The sequence below is a fragment of the Triturus cristatus genome, unplaced genomic scaffold (genome assembly GCF_964204655.1).
Source record: "Triturus cristatus unplaced genomic scaffold, aTriCri1.1 SCAFFOLD_196, whole genome shotgun sequence".
Taxonomy (NCBI): Eukaryota; Metazoa; Chordata; class Amphibia; order Caudata; family Salamandridae; genus Triturus; species Triturus cristatus.
The window spans coordinates 1,004,803-1,023,443 of NW_028187565.1; the positions used below are offsets into that span (position 1 = coordinate 1,004,803).

Here is an 18,641-nt window from a genome sequence, read left to right on the forward strand (position 1 = left end):
ACGCAGTCTATGTGCAGGACCTGGGCAGGGTTCCTGTCTCCTTTTGTCTGTTTGATAAAGTAGTTGACAGTGTTGAAGGCCAGCGCTAGATCCAGTAGGATGAGGGCTGAGGCACCACTGAGGTGGACCTCTAGTCTGAGATCATCTAGTAAAGACAGGACAACTTGTGCATTGGCTCCAAGATGTTGATAGGTTTGATATAGGGATGTTGTTCCATTCCACCAGCCCCATTTCAGCAGAAGGGAAGAGGCAGCCAGGCATGGTCAGTGGCATCCTACAGGTGTTTTGCGTCTCTTTTGTGACAGGGATGATGACCCCACTTCTGATGCAGCAGTAGGCTTGTGGTTGAGACTTGACCATGCCATCATTATCAGCCTGGAAATTTAGCAACTTCAAATGCCTCATGCAGAATTGACTTGGATAGAGATGTTGGATTCCATGAAAAAGACTGTGTTGAAGAGATCGATTTGGCAAGAAACAATGGCATAGTTTCACAGCTGCAGATCTACGCTATAAAGGATAATGTTTGCGCAGAAGGACCAACTACTTCAGTCTTCACCTGTCGCACACACGTCTGGTAGATTCTGCGCTCTCTGTTACTCTCATTACGAGAAGACACCACCTCCATTAGGAAGAGCTAATTACTGCAGGTTTCTATTTCTGTAGGGTACCATGTCTCTTACAGGAGAACACTCTTTTATGTGGGGTATTGGTTGGTAAATTGACGCCACAAGTCTCTGAGACATCCATTTGGGAGTAGGACTTTGTTGTTTGAAGATGGGAAGGCCCTCCTGCCATGTTCAATGCCAAGTATTGGGCTTCGTTTCCAACCTTGGCTGCTAACAGGTTCTTTGGCTTAGCGTGTATGTTCCTGTGTTGCTGTTCACTTGAAGAACTGAGGGATGGGTCTTTAAACAGAGTTGCTGAACCCTGCTACACAACCCGTAGACATGCACCAATCCTTGTACCAACATAGTCTGTAGTTCTGTGGGAAAGTGGTGCAGTGTACCTGTCCTCTGGCTAATCTCTTTCCGTCTTTGTAGACACAGATTACCTGTGGTACCTCTTCCCACATTATGTCAAGTCCAATCAATATCGCTTCTGCGACAAGCAGCTTGGGCAGACGTTCTCCATCTGCAACTACTGGAACGGTGAGTGCTCCTAAGTAGTAATGTGTTGTGGAGTAGAGGAGATTGACTTCTGATGGCATTGAGGCGGGAAATGGATCCTAGTGTTTTGCTGTATTTTGTACGTGGAAGGACTCTTACAATCATCACATGTATTACGTAGATCTCCATGTTGTTTTTTATTTTAACTATGTTGTATTGTCATGCAAAATGTAATGTGAAGGAGAACAATTATTGTGAGGATTAATAAAACAAAAAACCAATAAAGATATTTAAAAAAAAAAAAAAGGACTCTTACAATCATCATCTTGTTATGTAGAACTAAATAATACCTTCTACAGAGTTATCCATTTTCAATTTCATTATCTCTGATTTGTTTTTTCTTTGTTAATGCCTCTCTGCCCCTGTAGGCATTTATTATTTCCAGGCCCCTTCCATTGCTTTTCGCCAAAATTGCCTATAAAGTACTTTTGGAAGAGTTTTTATGGAGAGATTTATTATTTCAGAGGTCCAATTTTAATGAAGGGTTGCTGTCTCCCTATGGATGGATTGAAGCACCCGTGACTTCCTTCATCCAAGATGGCTGCCACAATACTGGTGCCATTTTCCTTAAGTTCAGAGCCAACTGTTTTCCGAACGTGTGACTGCTGAACTCTTTCCTACGTTAAGAACACAGGCACATTTGTAACAGCAAATGCAACTACTGCCCTGTTAGGTCTGAAGTCTGAACCGGTTGCATAAGCATTGAGTGCACCCTGGTACCGCTGTCCTGTATAGCAAGAACGGTCTCTGCTACTCTACCTCCCGTGAGGTGTTACTTTGGTCAGCTTCCTGAGGTGCCTCTGTAGCTCTTTGTGACCATTGTCGTGATTTCCATTGTTTGCACCTTGCTTTCTTACTTCTAGAATGATCTTAAGGAATTTACATTTATTTTGTTTTTTCTATTATTTCCAGACCCCCATCACCGCGACCTCTACTTAAACAGTAGTGATTACCTCGCCCTGCTGAACTCTGAGAGGAGCTGTCCCAACGCCACCAGTAAGATCTCTGATCCACTTCTTCGGGGATGGGAGAAGGGAAAAGAAATTGTATTGTATCAGTTATTTATAGAGTGCACTGTGACCAGAATGTTGTCCTGGCGCTAATTAGCCAAAAACTCATCTATAAGAGCAGAAATATTGAAAAGAAGACATTGCAGCGGAAATCATCGCAATGATTAGTGAGGGAAAAGCCAAGTTTTCAGGACCTTCTAAACTTAAGCAGGTCAGTTTGTGATCTTACTTGGGATGGTAACGTGTTCCATAGATACACCGCTTTTACAGTGAAGGCACGTCCACCCTGCCACACTTTGCTGAATCTATGTCCTTGGACCAAATTGAGTGCTGTCGAAAAAAGTGACCAACCAGGAATATATTTGTTCAATCTGGCCTTTTGTGGCTTTGGTCCTTTGTTGTGCAATGCCTTAAACAATATAGAGTGATTTAAAAATAATCCTCTGTTTAATTGGTAGCCAGATTCTGGCTTTGAATGTACCAAATTGTGATTGGGGTGACCGTTGGACCGGCGGTCATCTCTAAATTTGAAAGACAGTAGTCCCTGAGGATGGCGGAGGTAATGTCCTCCACCACTCTGACGGATAGACTATCATCTGTCAAATTCTAAATCAGACCCCTACTGTCTTAATCACAAACTGTGTAGGCTACAACTGAAAAACCCAAATACTCGGGACATAGATACACCTAAGATGTGGGAGGTGGACTTGTGAAGTTTCAGCTGAAAAGAAAGTTAGAGTTAATACATCATACTATTGTATGGCTCCTGTGTCTGTGGCCTAGGACCAGGGAGACAGAACCCTCCATCCTACAGGATACTGTGAGACAGAAACAGGGGGTCTCTGCCACATATCTCAGGATACCATCAATAGGGAACTGTGGGTGGCACGTCCCATGTATCAGAATACTTTGATTTGGCACAAGGGTGACTTAGGCTCTAAGTAACAGTATTGTGAGAGCTGGAAACAAGGTGCCCATCCCCATGCCACAGGATACTATGAAGCGGAAACATGGTGGCGGAGGCCCGATGCCACAGGATACTGGAACTGAAGCCATGGTAGTACAGGACCCAGGCAACAAGTTATCTGGAGATGGATCAGAGTTGGTCAGTAGATGTGATTTAGAGTCAAGCTTATGACCGCTGATGTTTTGACTTTATATGTCATGTAAATATGTAGACATCAACCATAAGGTTTGCTGTCCAGTACTGCCACAATTAGATCACATCGTACTTTCTGTAACCCAATGTTAAAAGTCTTGTGTAAAGCTACATCTGTTTAAAATTATTGTGCCACAATTAAAAAAGGTCCTCTGTCCTGCTTTCTGGTGCAAGGTCCATGTTATGCCAAATACCTAACAGAAAAACAATTTGAAGCATTTATTCAGGTTTCCTTTTTAAATACTTTCAACCTTTGCCCTCAGTTGGTTCCTGTGGATCACCTTTGTTAACCACTCTCTGAACCACTCCATTCTCTTCCTGAACTCTTACATCCTCAACTCACTCAAGTCCACTGACTCACTGTCCGTAACACTGCTCTTCCACCCCCGCAGCTCCTCCACTAAGTGAGGCCCTCTGTGAGCCCCTGCACTCCCGCAGTGCTGGTGATCGAGGCCCTCCTCCTCCCGCAGGTTACACCTGCGCCTCATCCCTGGTGGTCCAGTGGACCCCTGACTCCTTCTCTGCTTTCTGCCCCTTCTTCCTCTCCTTTTCTGCTCCGTTTCACCCTTTAGTCTCTTGACCCTTCACTCCTCTTTTTCTCTGCCTTCTGCTCCGTTTCACCCTCTATTCTTTTTTCACTTTTTCTCTGTATTACACCTTTTCTCGCTCTTTCGGCCTCCTTTTCCTCCGTTTTCCCCCTGCTGCTACCCCCATGGCCCCTCCCCCCCAGCGTGACCAGCCCATTCCAGTTCCCCTCCCCACTCCCAGCTGTCCAGCCCTCCCCGACCCCTACTTGATGGCGGCCGCGCCCAGCGGGTGCACCGAAAGTGTGCCTGAGGCAAGCCCGTCTGCGCCCATTCGCAACCCGACCAGCGCCAGGAACCCTGGACCTCCGCACCACCAACGCTACGACCCAGCGGCACTCCACGCACTCAACCCAGGCCGCAACAACAACTGCAAGCTAGCATCACCAGCTGACACCCACAGACCCTTCAGCTTTCACCGCTGCCGGCACACCTACAGCACCGCCAGGAACACTGACACAGCACAACCCGCCCGCAAGAACACACCCGAACCAAAGACCCTGTAATGCATCCTCCCCAACATCCGATCACTCCACAAACATGCCACCGAAATCTGGGACCTCCTTGACAGCATCACCCCGGACGTAGCGTTCTTCACCAAAACCTGGACCAACACCACCTCGAGACCGGACATCGCCATTCCCCAAGGATACAAGATCTCCAGGAAGGACCTCCCCACCCTCCCGGGAGGAGGAATCGCCATCGCCCACAAATCCACCCTCCGCCTGAGCACACTCCCCGATGAGCCAACAGACCTGATGGAACACCTTCATTTCAAGATACTGGCCAGCCCTACCACCACCCTCTGAGGAACCCTCATCTACCGACCCCCTGGACCCCGCAAACCTTTTGCCAACTCCATCACGGACATCATCTCCCCGCAGGCCATCGCATCCTCCAACAACACCCTGATGGGAGACCTCAACTTCCACCTCGACAACCAACTGGACCCCAACACCACATCCCTCCTGGACAACCTTCACAACATTGGATGCCGCCAGATCGTGACCGAGCCCACGTACTCAGCAGGACATACCCTCGACCCCCTCTTCTCTACAGGAAAATCCATCACCTTGAGCCACACCACCAAACTCCCATGGACTGACCATCGATACATCCACTTCCCCTTCAGAACAGCCACCATCCACAAACTCCAGAACCTGCTCCCACGAAGAAACTGGACCAAAATCACCGACGACCAGCTCAGCTCCTCACTCAACAACTACACCCCAACCATCGCGGAAAACGACGACCCCAACACTGTAGCCGGAACCCTGCACAGATGGATCTCCAACAGCTCCAACACCATCGTCCCCCTCAAGAAAAACACCACCACCTACGCCAAGAAAGCCAGATGGTTTACCACCGAACTTCGAGAGACCAGACGCACTTGCCGCCGCCTCGAAAAGGCCTGAAGGAACACCAAATCCACAGAAGCCCACAACAACTTCAGAGCCGCCACCAACACCCACCACCAACTCATCAGAGAAATGAGGAAAAAAGTGATTGAAGACAGAATCTCCACACATGCACCCAACAGCAAAGAACTCTTCAACATCATCAAGGAGTTCGCCCAGCCCACCAGCGAATCTACTGACATCCCTCCCTCACAGGACCTCTGCGACAAACTCAGTACCTTTTACCACCACAAAATCAAGAGCATCTACGACAACTTTGACGAAGACAACCAACACACTGAACCCTCACCAACCACCCCGACACCAGCGATTTACAACTGGACAGCCCTCACCACCGAAGACCCACTGAAGATAATGAAGTCAATCCTCTCCGGGGCCCCGACGGACCCCTGCCCCCACCACACCTTCCACCGAGCCGCCGACACCATCGCACCCATGCTCTGCCACACCATCATCGCTCTCTGACGACCCCCTCGTTCCCCAACGACTGGAAACACGCCAAGATCAACCCCCTCCTGAAAAAACCCTCGGCGGACCCCACTGACCTAAAAAACTACAGATCCATCTCCCTGCTTCCGGTCCCAGCGAAAGTAATTGAGAAAGCCATCAACATCCAACTCTCCACATTCATCGAAGAGCACAACATCCTCAACTCTTCCCAATACAGCTTCAGAAAAAAACACAATACGGAAACCGCCCTCCTTGCCGCAACAGACGACATCCGCACCCTAGTGGACAAAGGAGAAACAGTAGCCCTCATCCTCCTCGACCTCTCAGCGGCATTTGACACAGTCTCTCACCGCACCCTAATACGCAGACTCCACGACGCACGGATCCGGGACAAGGTCCTCGACTGGATCCGCTCCTTCCTCTCCGGAAGAATGCAGCGAGTCAGACTCCATACTTTCCTCTCGGACCCTACACCTACCACCTGCGGAGTCCCCCAGGGTTCCTCTCTCAGCCCAACGCTCTTCAACGTCTACATGGCTCCGTTCGCCCCCATCGTCAGAACCTACGGACTCAACATTGTGTCATACGCAGACGACACCCAACTCATCCTATCCCTATCCAACGAACCAAACACTGCCAGACACAACTTTCGAGATGGCATGGAAGCCGTCACCGAATGGATGAAAAACAGCTGCCTACAACTAAACACCAACAGAAGTACTCATCATGGACCCAAACCCCGATGCCTGGAACGACACCTGGTGGCCCCCGCCCTCAGAAACCCGCCCCCCACGGACCATGCACGCAACCTGGGAATGATCCTGGACTCCGAGCTCAAAATGGACCGCCAGATCAACTCCGTCTCGTCGTCCTGCTTCCACACCCTCTGCCTCCTACGTTAGACCTTCAAATGGATCCCCCTCGAACACAGAAAGACCGTCACGCACGCCCTGGTCACCAGCAGACTCGACTACGGTAACGCACACTACACCGGAATAAACAAAAACCTCACCCGTAAGCTACAGAACATCCAGAACACCGCCGCAAGACTGGTCCTCAACCTGCCAAGACACTGCCACATCTCTCAGCACCTGCACACACTCCACTGGCTCCCCATCGAGGCTAGAGTCACTTTCAAGATGCTCACCCACGCACACAGGGCCCTCCACGACACCGGACCCGCATACCTGAACAGCCGACTCAAATTACACGCACCCCCAAAGGACCCTTCGATCAGCCCAGCTCTCCAACGCTGTGGTCCCCCACACCAGAAAGACCAGATCGGGAGGCCGCTCCTTCTCCTTCCTCGTGGCCAGAGCCTGGAACGCCCTTCCGCTCCACCTCAGACAGACATCGCTCCCCATCTTCGCATTAAAAAAAACAAAAAACCTGGCTCTTTGACAGACCCCCTCCTTGATGGACTGGATCCTGCACCCCGCCCACCCTCAGCACCTTGAGACCCTTACGGGTGAGTAGTCGCGCTTAACAAACGCCTGATTTATTGATTGACCTACAAAGACAAGATTCTACCATCATCTGTCTTCCAGTCTCTTCAAGCAGTTGCTCTTGTACCCTTCTTCAACATTGTCCAAGCCTCCCTCTGGCAAGCAAAATTGCAGGATGCCATCAAAAAAGGACATATCTTCCCCTTACTGAAGTAATCAACCCTGGACCTAGATCACCTTTAGAGATTCTGGCTTATCACACACCTAACATTCAAAAGGAGCTATGCTCCAGATAGACGTTTCAACAAAACTACAGGAATAAGTCAACAAGAATAACTTTCTACAGACCAGGATATAGCTTGGAGATGCTTACAATTTAAGTATTCAATGACTCCCTCCTCTTATATTATAAAAATGACCCCATGTCCTGCTTGACCTTTCTACTGCTTTCAAGAAAGTCAACCAACCAACAAACACCTTTACATACCTTGGAAACATACATGTGTCTCTCTGACACATTCCTTTAATGATTTTACCTCCTAGCGCTGCAATCGCCCTTAACTTGTACAAATGGAGATGTCAAGATCCCAGAAACTCCATATCCCCGGACATCTATCCTCTGTTCTAGTATCTTCAGCCCTGTTTATGGAACCCCTCTAGTCCATAGTCAAGGGCCATCAATATGATGAGCACTTGCAACAGAGCTTCCAAATCTCTGGGGCCCATGGCATTCAGCGATTGATAAAAAAAAAAAACAGGCCTGAAGCTCAATGCATTTGAAAAACCTGCCTAACAGTCCACTAGATATAGACTGAATTCTTCCCAGTCACTAATAGCACCAAATAACCACATATTCAAGCTTTGCTATTCAAAATATAACCTGGGTGACTTTACCACTCCTGACACTCAATGTGAAATAACTCCAATTCACCCTTGACTCGGGTCCGTCCTTCATCACCAAGAAAGTTAAGAGAGCTTGAACATGTTGCATCACCTACAAGGCCCTTAAAAACTAAACCCTGTTAGAGGTGGCCAAGAAAAAAGCACAACAGACAGAACGCCTAAGCCAGGACATTGCCAGACTGGAGACAATAAAATGTAAGAAGGAAAGGGCAGGAAGGCAGCCAGGATCTGAATAACATTCCCATCAACAACAGAACTGCTCTAACTCTCATACAATTCTTCTTTTCAAGGAGCAATCCTTCGCAATAAGAGCCTCTTACCGACCTAAAGGTAAATGATCTTAAATCCGATCTTGGGATCGTCCATTCCGGAGTGCTCTGTAACTGTTGCTGCCGGCTATGTTCACGCTATACAAGGAGGATTGCATAGCTAGGACCCCAACAACACTGGTGAAAGACTGTGTTTGTGTGAGACAAACAGCTTATAAACTCTAAATAATAAACTTCACCGTGAGTAGTGTTTGGAGAGAGCAAAATGGCTGACCTGCTAGCGCATAAAGAGGGCCACAAGGTCACGCTCCTCATCATCGAAAAGTTTGAGAGAATTACATTTTAAGATACAGAGTTTGATAATTAAGACCCACAAAAGAATGTTCGGTGAGCCAGTTTGACTACAAAAAATACTTTAAACTTAAAGAAAAACTATCAAGACCCTTCTCAGTTTCATAATCTGTTTCCTCAAAAGAATTTTGGAACAGGAAACTGGCCAAGTCTGATGACTTGTCCACTCCTTCGGTTTTGACCCAAACTGACAAATCATCAATGACGCCAAATCCCTTCCAAGTGTAAGTCAGACAAAAGTGCCTCACCATTGCAGTATGACGGGTTGCAGGTTTTTATGAGTTGAAGATTAAGCTACTTTTTTCTGTGTTTGAGTTTGAACTGCAAAACTGTACATTACTGTGCTCTGCAAGGTGTTACACCCTGCAGAAGACGTATTCAGCAGTAAGATCAGTCACAATCAAAATCTAGAAAAAGTATTAATCATGGGTCTACACCAGACCCTCCAGGTTTCTGGGAAAACTGAGCCGCGAAGTAGATGAGACAGTGTGAGATTTGGGATCGGCCTGAGCTGGGGAGTACTCAACTCTGTGGTACTACTGTGCCAATATTATTGTCAACAACTGGCCGCTGTGGAGCAGTTCTTCTAAAAGTGACCTGAGGGACATAAAGGTAGGCAGCTACCATAGAGCTGAATGGCAAGGCTGCTTCTTGCACCAATATCAGAGCACGCTTCGCTGGAGGGCTACCACCAGTAGATGGGTAGTCTTAGAATTGCTACTTGGATTTCACTACTGCTTTAGAGTTCGCATGTTCAGGTTAGGGATGAACATCTCAGTTAATGTCCATAACCTCTTGACAAACGGGTGACTGATGTGCTTAGTAAGCTAAAGAAACTGCCATGGCCAGAGCTAGGTGTGCACGACAACAGGCAGGTGGCTCACTGGAAAAAAGTCGATACAGAACACGTCGACAAATATCACAAGAGTTGTTCGCTCAACAACACTCACTACACGTTGTTACCTTTCAGTTTGTAATGAGAATCAGTTTTTTACAAGAGAACAAGTTGGAACACTTAACACCCTCATGCATGCCACACTGCAGCAAGGCCATGTAGTTGGCAAAGGGCAATCAACTCGCACCCACCACAAACCAAGCCCTCCGTGCCTTGTGCCACTCACCAGTCCTCTCCAAAGCTCCAACCAGCATTTGGTTTGAAAGAACTGGGCCTGTCAGTGTTGATTTAAAGGCAGCACACACCGATAAAGGGTTATAGCTGAATTGCTACATTACCAGACACATCCTTCTCAAACCCCCTCACACTTCCCATGTTTAACACATTTTCATAATCTGTTCACTGAGACAGGAAAAGTGATGGGCACAGTATTCTTATCTGTAATTTTCGATGTGGGACACACTATCTCTGACCAGCAGTGTTTCTTCGAAACAAACGTATGTTCCTACTGATCACGTTAAGGAACCAAGCACACAATCTTCTTGTCAAGAGACGTCTACTGGCTCCCCATTTAGAAGAGATGCCAGTTCAAGATCCTCATGCACGCCTAAAACTCCTTCAACAACCTAGGACCTGCCTATATCAACCATCAGCTGAACTTCCACCAACCCACTAGACATCTGTGCTCCTCTTCACTCGCCCTCGCACACACCTTCCGCATCCATCGCAGCGGTAGCTGCTCCTTCTACATTGCTTCCGAGACCTGGAACGACCATCCCCTCCAGCTCCATACATCCCCCTCGCTGGCAAACCTGAGAAAGAGACTCAAGACTGGCTCTTCGTTGAAGACACAGCACTCAGATACCCCTAGTGATGACAGTGATGTGCTTTATAAATGCGGTTTGATTGTTTGAGGCTTATAGGTAGGTACAGAATTTTCTGCTATAGCAAAATACTGCAGTTGACCCCGAAGTACTGTACTATTTCATTAAGCCACATTTTTTAGGAAATACTTGTGCTTGTTTTTTTAATAAAAGTTTCATGGAGGCTAGGCGAAATCCCCTTAGACAAATCTAGAGAGGGCCCTGGTTAAGCTTGCTTTCAAGGTGCAATTGCAAAGAAGGTATTTCCAAGAGCTGTTTTTCATTAACAGTCCCAAACTGACTATTCCTACTTTCGCGATTCAAGGCAGAATGTACCATGTCCTTACTGTACTTATGCCTTGATTTAAATCCTCCATTACAGGTCTCTTCAGTGATTCTGAATGTGGAGTCTGTGTGTGGTGCATTATCTGCAGGTTTAGAAAAAGAAATGCAATTCCACCAACCCAAACTAGACTGTGGAATAGAAACAGCACGTGACTCTACAACTGACGCAAGCAACAAAATGATTACAGGTGTAAGTAACATTTTCCTCACAACTTTTTTCTAGCTTAACTTTATTTGCACTTGGAAAAAGCTTTGTGAATTGGCCCATAGGATTTTGCCACCTAAATATTAACATGGTTATATATGTAATACTGAAGCATTTAAGAAAGTCTTGTATCAGGAAGTGCTTTGCCATGAAGTGGAAACAGTTTCATAACCGAGCGCTATAAGCTGCATACCTATTGTTACAGGTAAGTAACATCTTATATGTGCTCTATTGACCTTTTCTGTGGACTTACATGTTTGCCTTCTCTCCACAGTCTGGAAGAAGAACTTTCTGCACCTCCGGAAGCTAGTTCTGATTGGGGGTCCTGATGATGGCGTTATCACACCCTGGCAGTCCAGGTGAGATTGTGGAGAATCGGTAAGAGGGCACCACATTGGAAGGGTGAAGGAAGGCCAGGAAGGTTAGCAAGAACAGTGGATGATGATCTGTAACAATGGGAGAAGTGTTGGGTGGCTCTGGGGGGTAATGAGGCAGTATGGGATTGAAAGAGGCAGAGCAGGATAATCATCAACTAGGATTTGAGAGAGGGGGATAAAGATAAAAATGAAGAAAGAAATGGAGGGTTAAGGGAAAGGGGGAGGGAAAAGGAAGATGGGGGGGGTGAAGAAGTGGAGAGTTGCGAATGCATGGTGTAAGAGGGAGAGCTATGGAAAAATAACCCTATGACCAGAGAAGCAGTGAAGGAAGAAAGAAACAAAGAAAGAAACTCTGGAGTTGGTGGATGAAAGGAAAACAGATTAGGGTGAGACTGGTAGAAAAGGGTAAGTTACACTAACAAGTGGCAACAAGCATTGGCAGATCCAGTAGGTCTAGTTGATGAGAGCTATTTACTTTGTTAATGCTTTTGTAGCCATGTTGTGCAGCAGTGTGGCTGCTGTGCAGCATGGCTGAAAAGAAAAAGAAAAAGGTGCCATAATGCAGACTCCACTGGCCACGTGATAGTTTTTTTTGGTAAATTGCTGGCAGAGTGCGGGGCGTGAGGCAATACAGAGGGGGGGCGTGTAGGGAAGCAACATGGACAAAAAGGTTTTAAAAAAAAGAATCACTATGATACGGCTATCATAGGCCACGGGTGTGTGTGAGACAACACAGTAAGAGCAAGGGGGTGGAGTGGGAGGCAGTGCAGATAGAGGGAAGGGGCGAAATGGTGTGGGGGCAAGCAGATTAACAAAAACTTGATCACTGCATTCTTCAACAAAAAAGAAAAAAGTAGCTCCCACAACCCAAGTAGTGGTAGGACACTCAACTACTTTGCCCATGCTCTAGGGGGGGGGGGTCAAAAACAAGAAGAGGATGTGAAAACCGCACAGGTTCACAAATCAGAAGCAAGTATATCAGAGTGACAGTGAAGCCAACCAATAGTAGCAATGTACAGGCTCTAAGCCCACTGTAAACTAACAAAATGTCTCACAAGCTACAGCATATATATGCTGTCTTCAGCAAGACCTAAAAAGGGAGAGTGGAGAGGAAAAATAGGGAATTAGGTGAACAAAAGGAGATGGAAGTGGAATTTAGGGTAAGAGGGTCAGGAAATATGAAATCCCTGTAGAATTGGCTCCTGTGGTGCAAAGTAGTGATAGGCGGTTTCTCATGCACAGAGGACATGTGGACAGCCTATCATATTGCCATCGATGGTGAAAAATCTTGCGCTTGCTATGGCAGAATTAAGAAGTAAAAACAAGTGGGGAGGTATACAGTGATGTCCTTCTGTGGAAGAGGGCAGGAGAAGCTCCAGAAACACAACATGTGAGCAATTATGTAATCTGCAGAAACTAGTGCGGGGATGTCATCATGTGTGCAGAGAGCAGGAGATGTCAGAAAACATACATTGTGTCAGAAATATAATATATGGATGCGAGTATAGGAGAAAGAATGGTAACTGTGTGTGCAGTAATTGAATTGTGTGTGCTAGAGGGCAGTAGAAAGCATGAAATCGCTGATGTTTTGTGTGCAAGTGCAGTATGAAAGCATAAACAGTCTGGTCTGTGATGTCCTTTTATATGCCAAAGTTAAACAGAAAATTTAGACACCGTGCAGTGATGCCATCATGTTCGTAAGCAGTCAGGATAAAAGTTGAAACAGTATGTGCTGCCATTTCTTTATTTCTACATTTCCTATTTGCTCTTGAATACGCAAAGACGTCACTGCACACACACTGTTTAAATGGAAAGCAGTAGACTTCTCAAAAAGCCTGCAGTGGATTGCACTTCATACAGTGCTGATTGTGGGGGCTTAAGGATTCTGGCCTCATGACGATCAAATCTTTCAAGCGATTTCTCCAAGTCACCAATCAAGTACTATTAGATTACAAAGAAAGTGGGGATATGATAGTGCAAGATTCCTATCTTGATTGGTATGACAATGAATTCACTGAAAAAGATGAAAGGGCTTAGCATAGCCCTCAGAAAAAGAAGGACCACCCTGGGGCGAGGATCAGCAGCTGGATGCACGAAGGGCATACAAACTTCTCATACAGCACAAAAAGAACAAGCATTTGCAATGCAATAGGTCTCGCATTATTAAAAATTGGTTTCACTCCAAAATTGCGGTGCAGCATCTGTGACTACTAGGTACATGGGCTCTGCAATACAGAAGGTCACAGAACAGGGCCTGCAGCAGGAGCATCCAGAGAGGGGGAGAGGACGGATGTTCCAGCAGTACAGCAGTAGAAAGTGGCCTGGAAATGCCTCCTGTCGCTTGAAAACAAGCTTCGGAGGAGGCATTCAGCCATGCTAGGAAAGCAGTGAATTCAAACGAGGGCCCACTTCTGCAAGAACACATAGGGTTGAAGGCTCTGAAAATACAGCATCTCCAGCCTACCAATAGAACTCGCGTTGCCCTCACATTCACAGGCTACTTGTGGTCTCTTCCTGCTCCCTTATGTACAACGGCTGCGCTGAAACCCTCTTCTTCCTGTTAGGATCTTCAACTCGACTGGCGAATCTAGCATTTCTCTAACTGTGTGCCCCCGACAGGTCATTGCCCTTAGGTAAACCCCCTCCTTCCCCAATCCTTGCACTCATCTGATGAAGCTCTGCTCACCTATTGAGAGTAGTTTCTGCTTTACCAGCTCTGACATTGTGGGTGGCTGGTCCATGGGGACGGAGGAAATTGGAAATGGCAGGCACATTCAAATTTCTTGATCCTTTGCACGTGGACATTTTTAAGCACTTATTCTGTGTGCTGGGGCCTGCAAATAAGAGGTGTCTTGAACTGTAGGGGCGGCAGCTGACTCCACTTAGTTCGGTGTCTGTTATCAGTAAGGGAATGTGTTCACGATAAAATGTTGTCAGATTCTCTGCACCATTTTTTTCGGGCAGTTTTATATGCACGGACTCGACCTGAATAGTATTGGAGTGCTTTACATGAGCACCAATTACATTACACAAGGTCATGTTACCAGCGCAGGGAAGTTAAATGATGTGCCCAGAATCACAGGATGCTGGGAGATGGCCGGGATTCGAACCTGGATCCCCAGTGCCAAAATGAGCAGCTCTTTTTATCAATGACCTGCGGCTGCAATGTGGTGCCTTTTAAATGTTGTGCATTGGAAGTTTTAACAAAAGATGAAGAGCATTGAGATCCCCACCGCCTCCCGGGTCTCAATAAGAATGAAAGCTACACCGCCTCCTCTTCCCTCCACTTTGTGCACGATCCTGAGTCACCCCGCTCCTCTACGGTGTACACTACAGTAATCCCTTGTTTACCACCTAGGTTTAGGGTATACAATACATGCATATATAGAATGTTGCATTAGGCGCTTGCATGCAGGATGACAGCGGTGTCCTATTCGTATCAGTGGAATAGGCGAGATGCAAAAATTAATTACGAAGAGAAAATGGAAAAGAAATGCTTAAGGCACATATTGCACTGTTCAGCTAGGTCACCTGTTAGCAGTAGTGATGGTGTTAATACTCGAACGACAACGACTGCATTTATTAAAAAATTACCTGGCCCACTCCAGGACTGGGGCTGCAGGGCACTGCAGGATATTGAGGGAAGTTAGCTTGTTCATTCAGACCAACACACATGCAACCTGCAGTGGGCAATGTCGTTGCACAAGTCTTCAGGCAGTGGAACTGGAACGCAGGAGCAGAATGGCATCTCACACTAAATACAGCGTGGGCCGTGAGATTGCCAGCCTGGCAAATACTCTAGACTCTGGGTAGGTTTTGAGAATGCGGAAGTCATTCACCAAACAGCAAGCATGACTGCGGTGAATGGCAGTGTTCAACAGCAACCCTCTAGCCAGTAGCCTGCAAGACTAGATCGAGCGTGTGGGTCCTTTTTAAAAAAAAAAATATTTCTAAAAAGCACTTTAGCATTTTTTGCATGGACACGTTTGCTTTATTCTCCAGTTCTGATCTGGGGACGAAAGTACTGAAATACGCAGAGTTGGGGAAAGGGAGTTGTGATGTCTTCAGTGGAAAGGGCAATTTGAGAGAAACGTCAATTTGACAGACCTCAGCCAGTCTGCGTTGTCTGTGTCTTTTAAGCACGAGCTTCCTTAGCTGTGAGGTTCTCACCTAGCGTGCAATCTGTGGTGCGCTGCCCCCTACCAGAGAGAGGCGCTGTGCAGGAAGCAGTCAGTGGTGCCCCATGTGTGGTAGCCATTCGAAGCCTCGTGCATTGCCAGGGGCTGGCATGGAATAACTCACCGTCATTACAGTGGGCTGGGGCACAGGGGAGGTTTGCATCTTCAGAGGAGGCACATCTTTAGATTTAGGGAGATTTGCCCAGTGACTAGCTCGCACCGCCAGGCATAGGTGTGTTTTGAATGTGGCTTCTCACCAATAAGCTACACCCAATCCCTGCACTCCCACCTGGGAGGCAAATATACCACTGCACCTTTGAATAATATACACTTTTGAGCATGACTTACCACTCCTGGCACAGCAAGACTTCAACACAAAACAAACAGCACCTTTTGAAAAGCGGTTTTATTTAACAAAATGCAAAGACTATCACTTTTAGAATAAGGCTTGGGGTTTATTACATAATACTCTCTAAACAAAGGCTATCTCAGATACCAAATGCATAAGATTCAAATATATGTAGCAAACTTATAATCTAAAGGCATGAATCAATAACTGAGCAAACTATAATACTGATTAATAAACAAGCAATAACTGATATAAGATAAGATACACTGGACGTCCTGCAAGAGATCAGAAAGATATATATATATATATATATATATTTCACTGAAAAAACCATAGGTTTCAGGGGTGTTATAGTTAGCTGGACTTTTCACTTGTACAAAACCATTGAAATTTCCCCGTTATAGTTAGTTCAGCTAACTATAACTCGCGCGCCCGCAATGCACTGCTGATGACGTCACATATTACAAAACTCATGACATGGTCAGTGACATCACTCATGACATCACCGATGACATCTCAAATTACATCACTGATGACATCACTGATGACATCATCCAGTGAATGTCTGTTTTTCAGAAAATTAAATATGTTTTATATATGTATATCTAAACAATGATGGAAGAATAAATGGGTATATAAGTGTCTAAATGGATGATTTGTTTATGAAAAATTGATTGTGTAACTGACTGATTAAGTGTATCATAGTGAATACATGGCTTAGTGAGTAATGTTTAAATATGTAAATATCTGTATCAGTCTCTCACTTTGTGTATAAGTGGCTGCATGGGTGTCTATATAGGTTATTAGTTTGTTTTTTGAGTATCAGTCTGAGTGTCTGCATGGTTTGGTAGGGGGTATTACGTAGTGCATAGGTGCATGAATGAGTGACTCACTGTTTGTATGTGTTGAAGACAGCATGTGTGCAGGACTGTATGGGTGGATGAGTGTGTATATGGGTGTGTTAGTGAGTGAATGACTGTCTCAATAGTGTCTTTATGAGTAACTACATATGTTTTAAACTAGTATATGTGACTATTGGTGTATATAAGTGAGTATATGTGAGAGTGAGAGATTGAAAGAGTTCCTGTATGAATAAGTATGTGTTTCTATAAGTGATTGTTTAAAAGACTAAGTATGTGTAAGTTTCTGTAGAAGTAAGTGTGGTGGTGTGTGTATAACTGTATATGCAAGTAAATGTATGTTTGATTCTTTATTAGCATGAGTGACTGTGTGTGAGTAACTCTATGGATAAGTGGCATTGTGTAACAGGATGTATAGGTGTATGAGTACATATGATGAGTGAGTACATGTATGAGTGACTGTATAGGACTGTTGGTGAATGAGTGGATGTGTATGTGGATCTTAGAATTACTGAAGAGGTTGTTGTAACTGGTATTGGTATGTCCATTGTTTTGAACATTTTAGTCTCTATTTTTGAATGTGTGTATCAAAGGTTATATTAGGGTGAGAGGAGGTCTGCCACTCTATCACAAGGATGAAGTCATCAGTGATGTCATCAGTGATGTCATTTGAGATGTCATCAGTGATGTCATGAGTGATGTCACTGACCATGTCATGAGTGAAGTAATATGTGACGTCATCAGCAGTGCATTGCGGGCGCGCGAGTTATAGTTAGCTGAACTAACTATAACGGGGGAATTTCAATGGTTTTGTACAAGTGAAAAGTCCAGCTAACTATAACACCCCTGAAACCTATGGTTTTTTCAGTGAATTTCTGAGGTTTTTTAAATGCTAATTCCTAACTATAACGTGCCTGAAACCTATGGTTTTTTCTGTGAATTTCAAAGGTTTTTTAAATGCTAATTTCTAACTATGCCTACAGAGATAGGACATGTGAAGAAAGAAGAAAAAATGCACAGAAAGAAAAAAAAGAAGTGCAGAAAGAAGCAACAGAAGTCCTCAAAGACGAAGAAAAGTGCAGGAAGAAGGATAACGTGCAGAAAGAACAAAAAGAAGAGCAGAAAGAATCCTTGTTGCAAAATCAGCCTGTACCCTCAACTTTTTCAGACGGATACTGGTGGTAACTGAGTCTGACTAACCAGTCCTAGAGCCAGTGCTATGTTAAAAGACACCTAGAATACAGTGAAAACACCTACATACACTAGGGAACATTATGCGTTGGGGTCCCCCTGTGATTAGCATGACCTCCTCTGTAAGCCCCTAGTATATAATAGGGCAGGGGGTTAAAACTACCTCTTAAAACAGGCCACAGGGCGTTTTTGCACACGTTAACTCAGGCCCCGTCCCCTCCTTTCACCACTGTGTAAACACGCCCTGTGTCCGTTTTTAGTTGGGAGATTAAGTTCATTTGAATCCTGAGGGTCCCTAGGGTCCAACTAGCCCACTAGGTACCTCCAGTAAGTGCCACAGAGCTACGTTGCAGAGAGGTGTAAAAGTGGCACGGCCTGGACCACCTCTCTGCAATGCAGCTCAGTGGCGCTTACTGGAAGCACTTGGTGGGCTAGTTAGCCCCACAGGGGCCCTCAGTATTGAAGGGAAATTATATCCCCAATTTAAAACGTGCCATAGTGCGTGTTTGCACACTTCACCTCAGGCCCCGTCCCCTCCCTTCACCACTGTGTAAACGCGCCCTGTGGCTGTTCTAAGTTGAGAGATTAAGTCCCCTTGAATCCTAAGGGTCCCTAGGGTC

The 18,641-nt window shown here is 45.8% G+C and overlaps 1 protein-coding gene across 1 annotated transcript in view; it reads left to right on the plus strand.

Annotated features, from left to right (window-relative positions):
- The window catches only part of PPT2 (palmitoyl-protein thioesterase 2), a 138,970-nt gene that overhangs the window by 76,748 nt on the left and 43,581 nt on the right, over nt 1–18,641 (plus strand). The window contains 3 exon segments of the mRNA XM_085640356.1: nt 1,044–1,151; nt 2,082–2,165; nt 11,341–11,425. Of these exon segments, the coding sequence (XP_085496482.1) occupies nt 1,044–1,151; nt 2,082–2,165; nt 11,341–11,425 (277 nt within the window).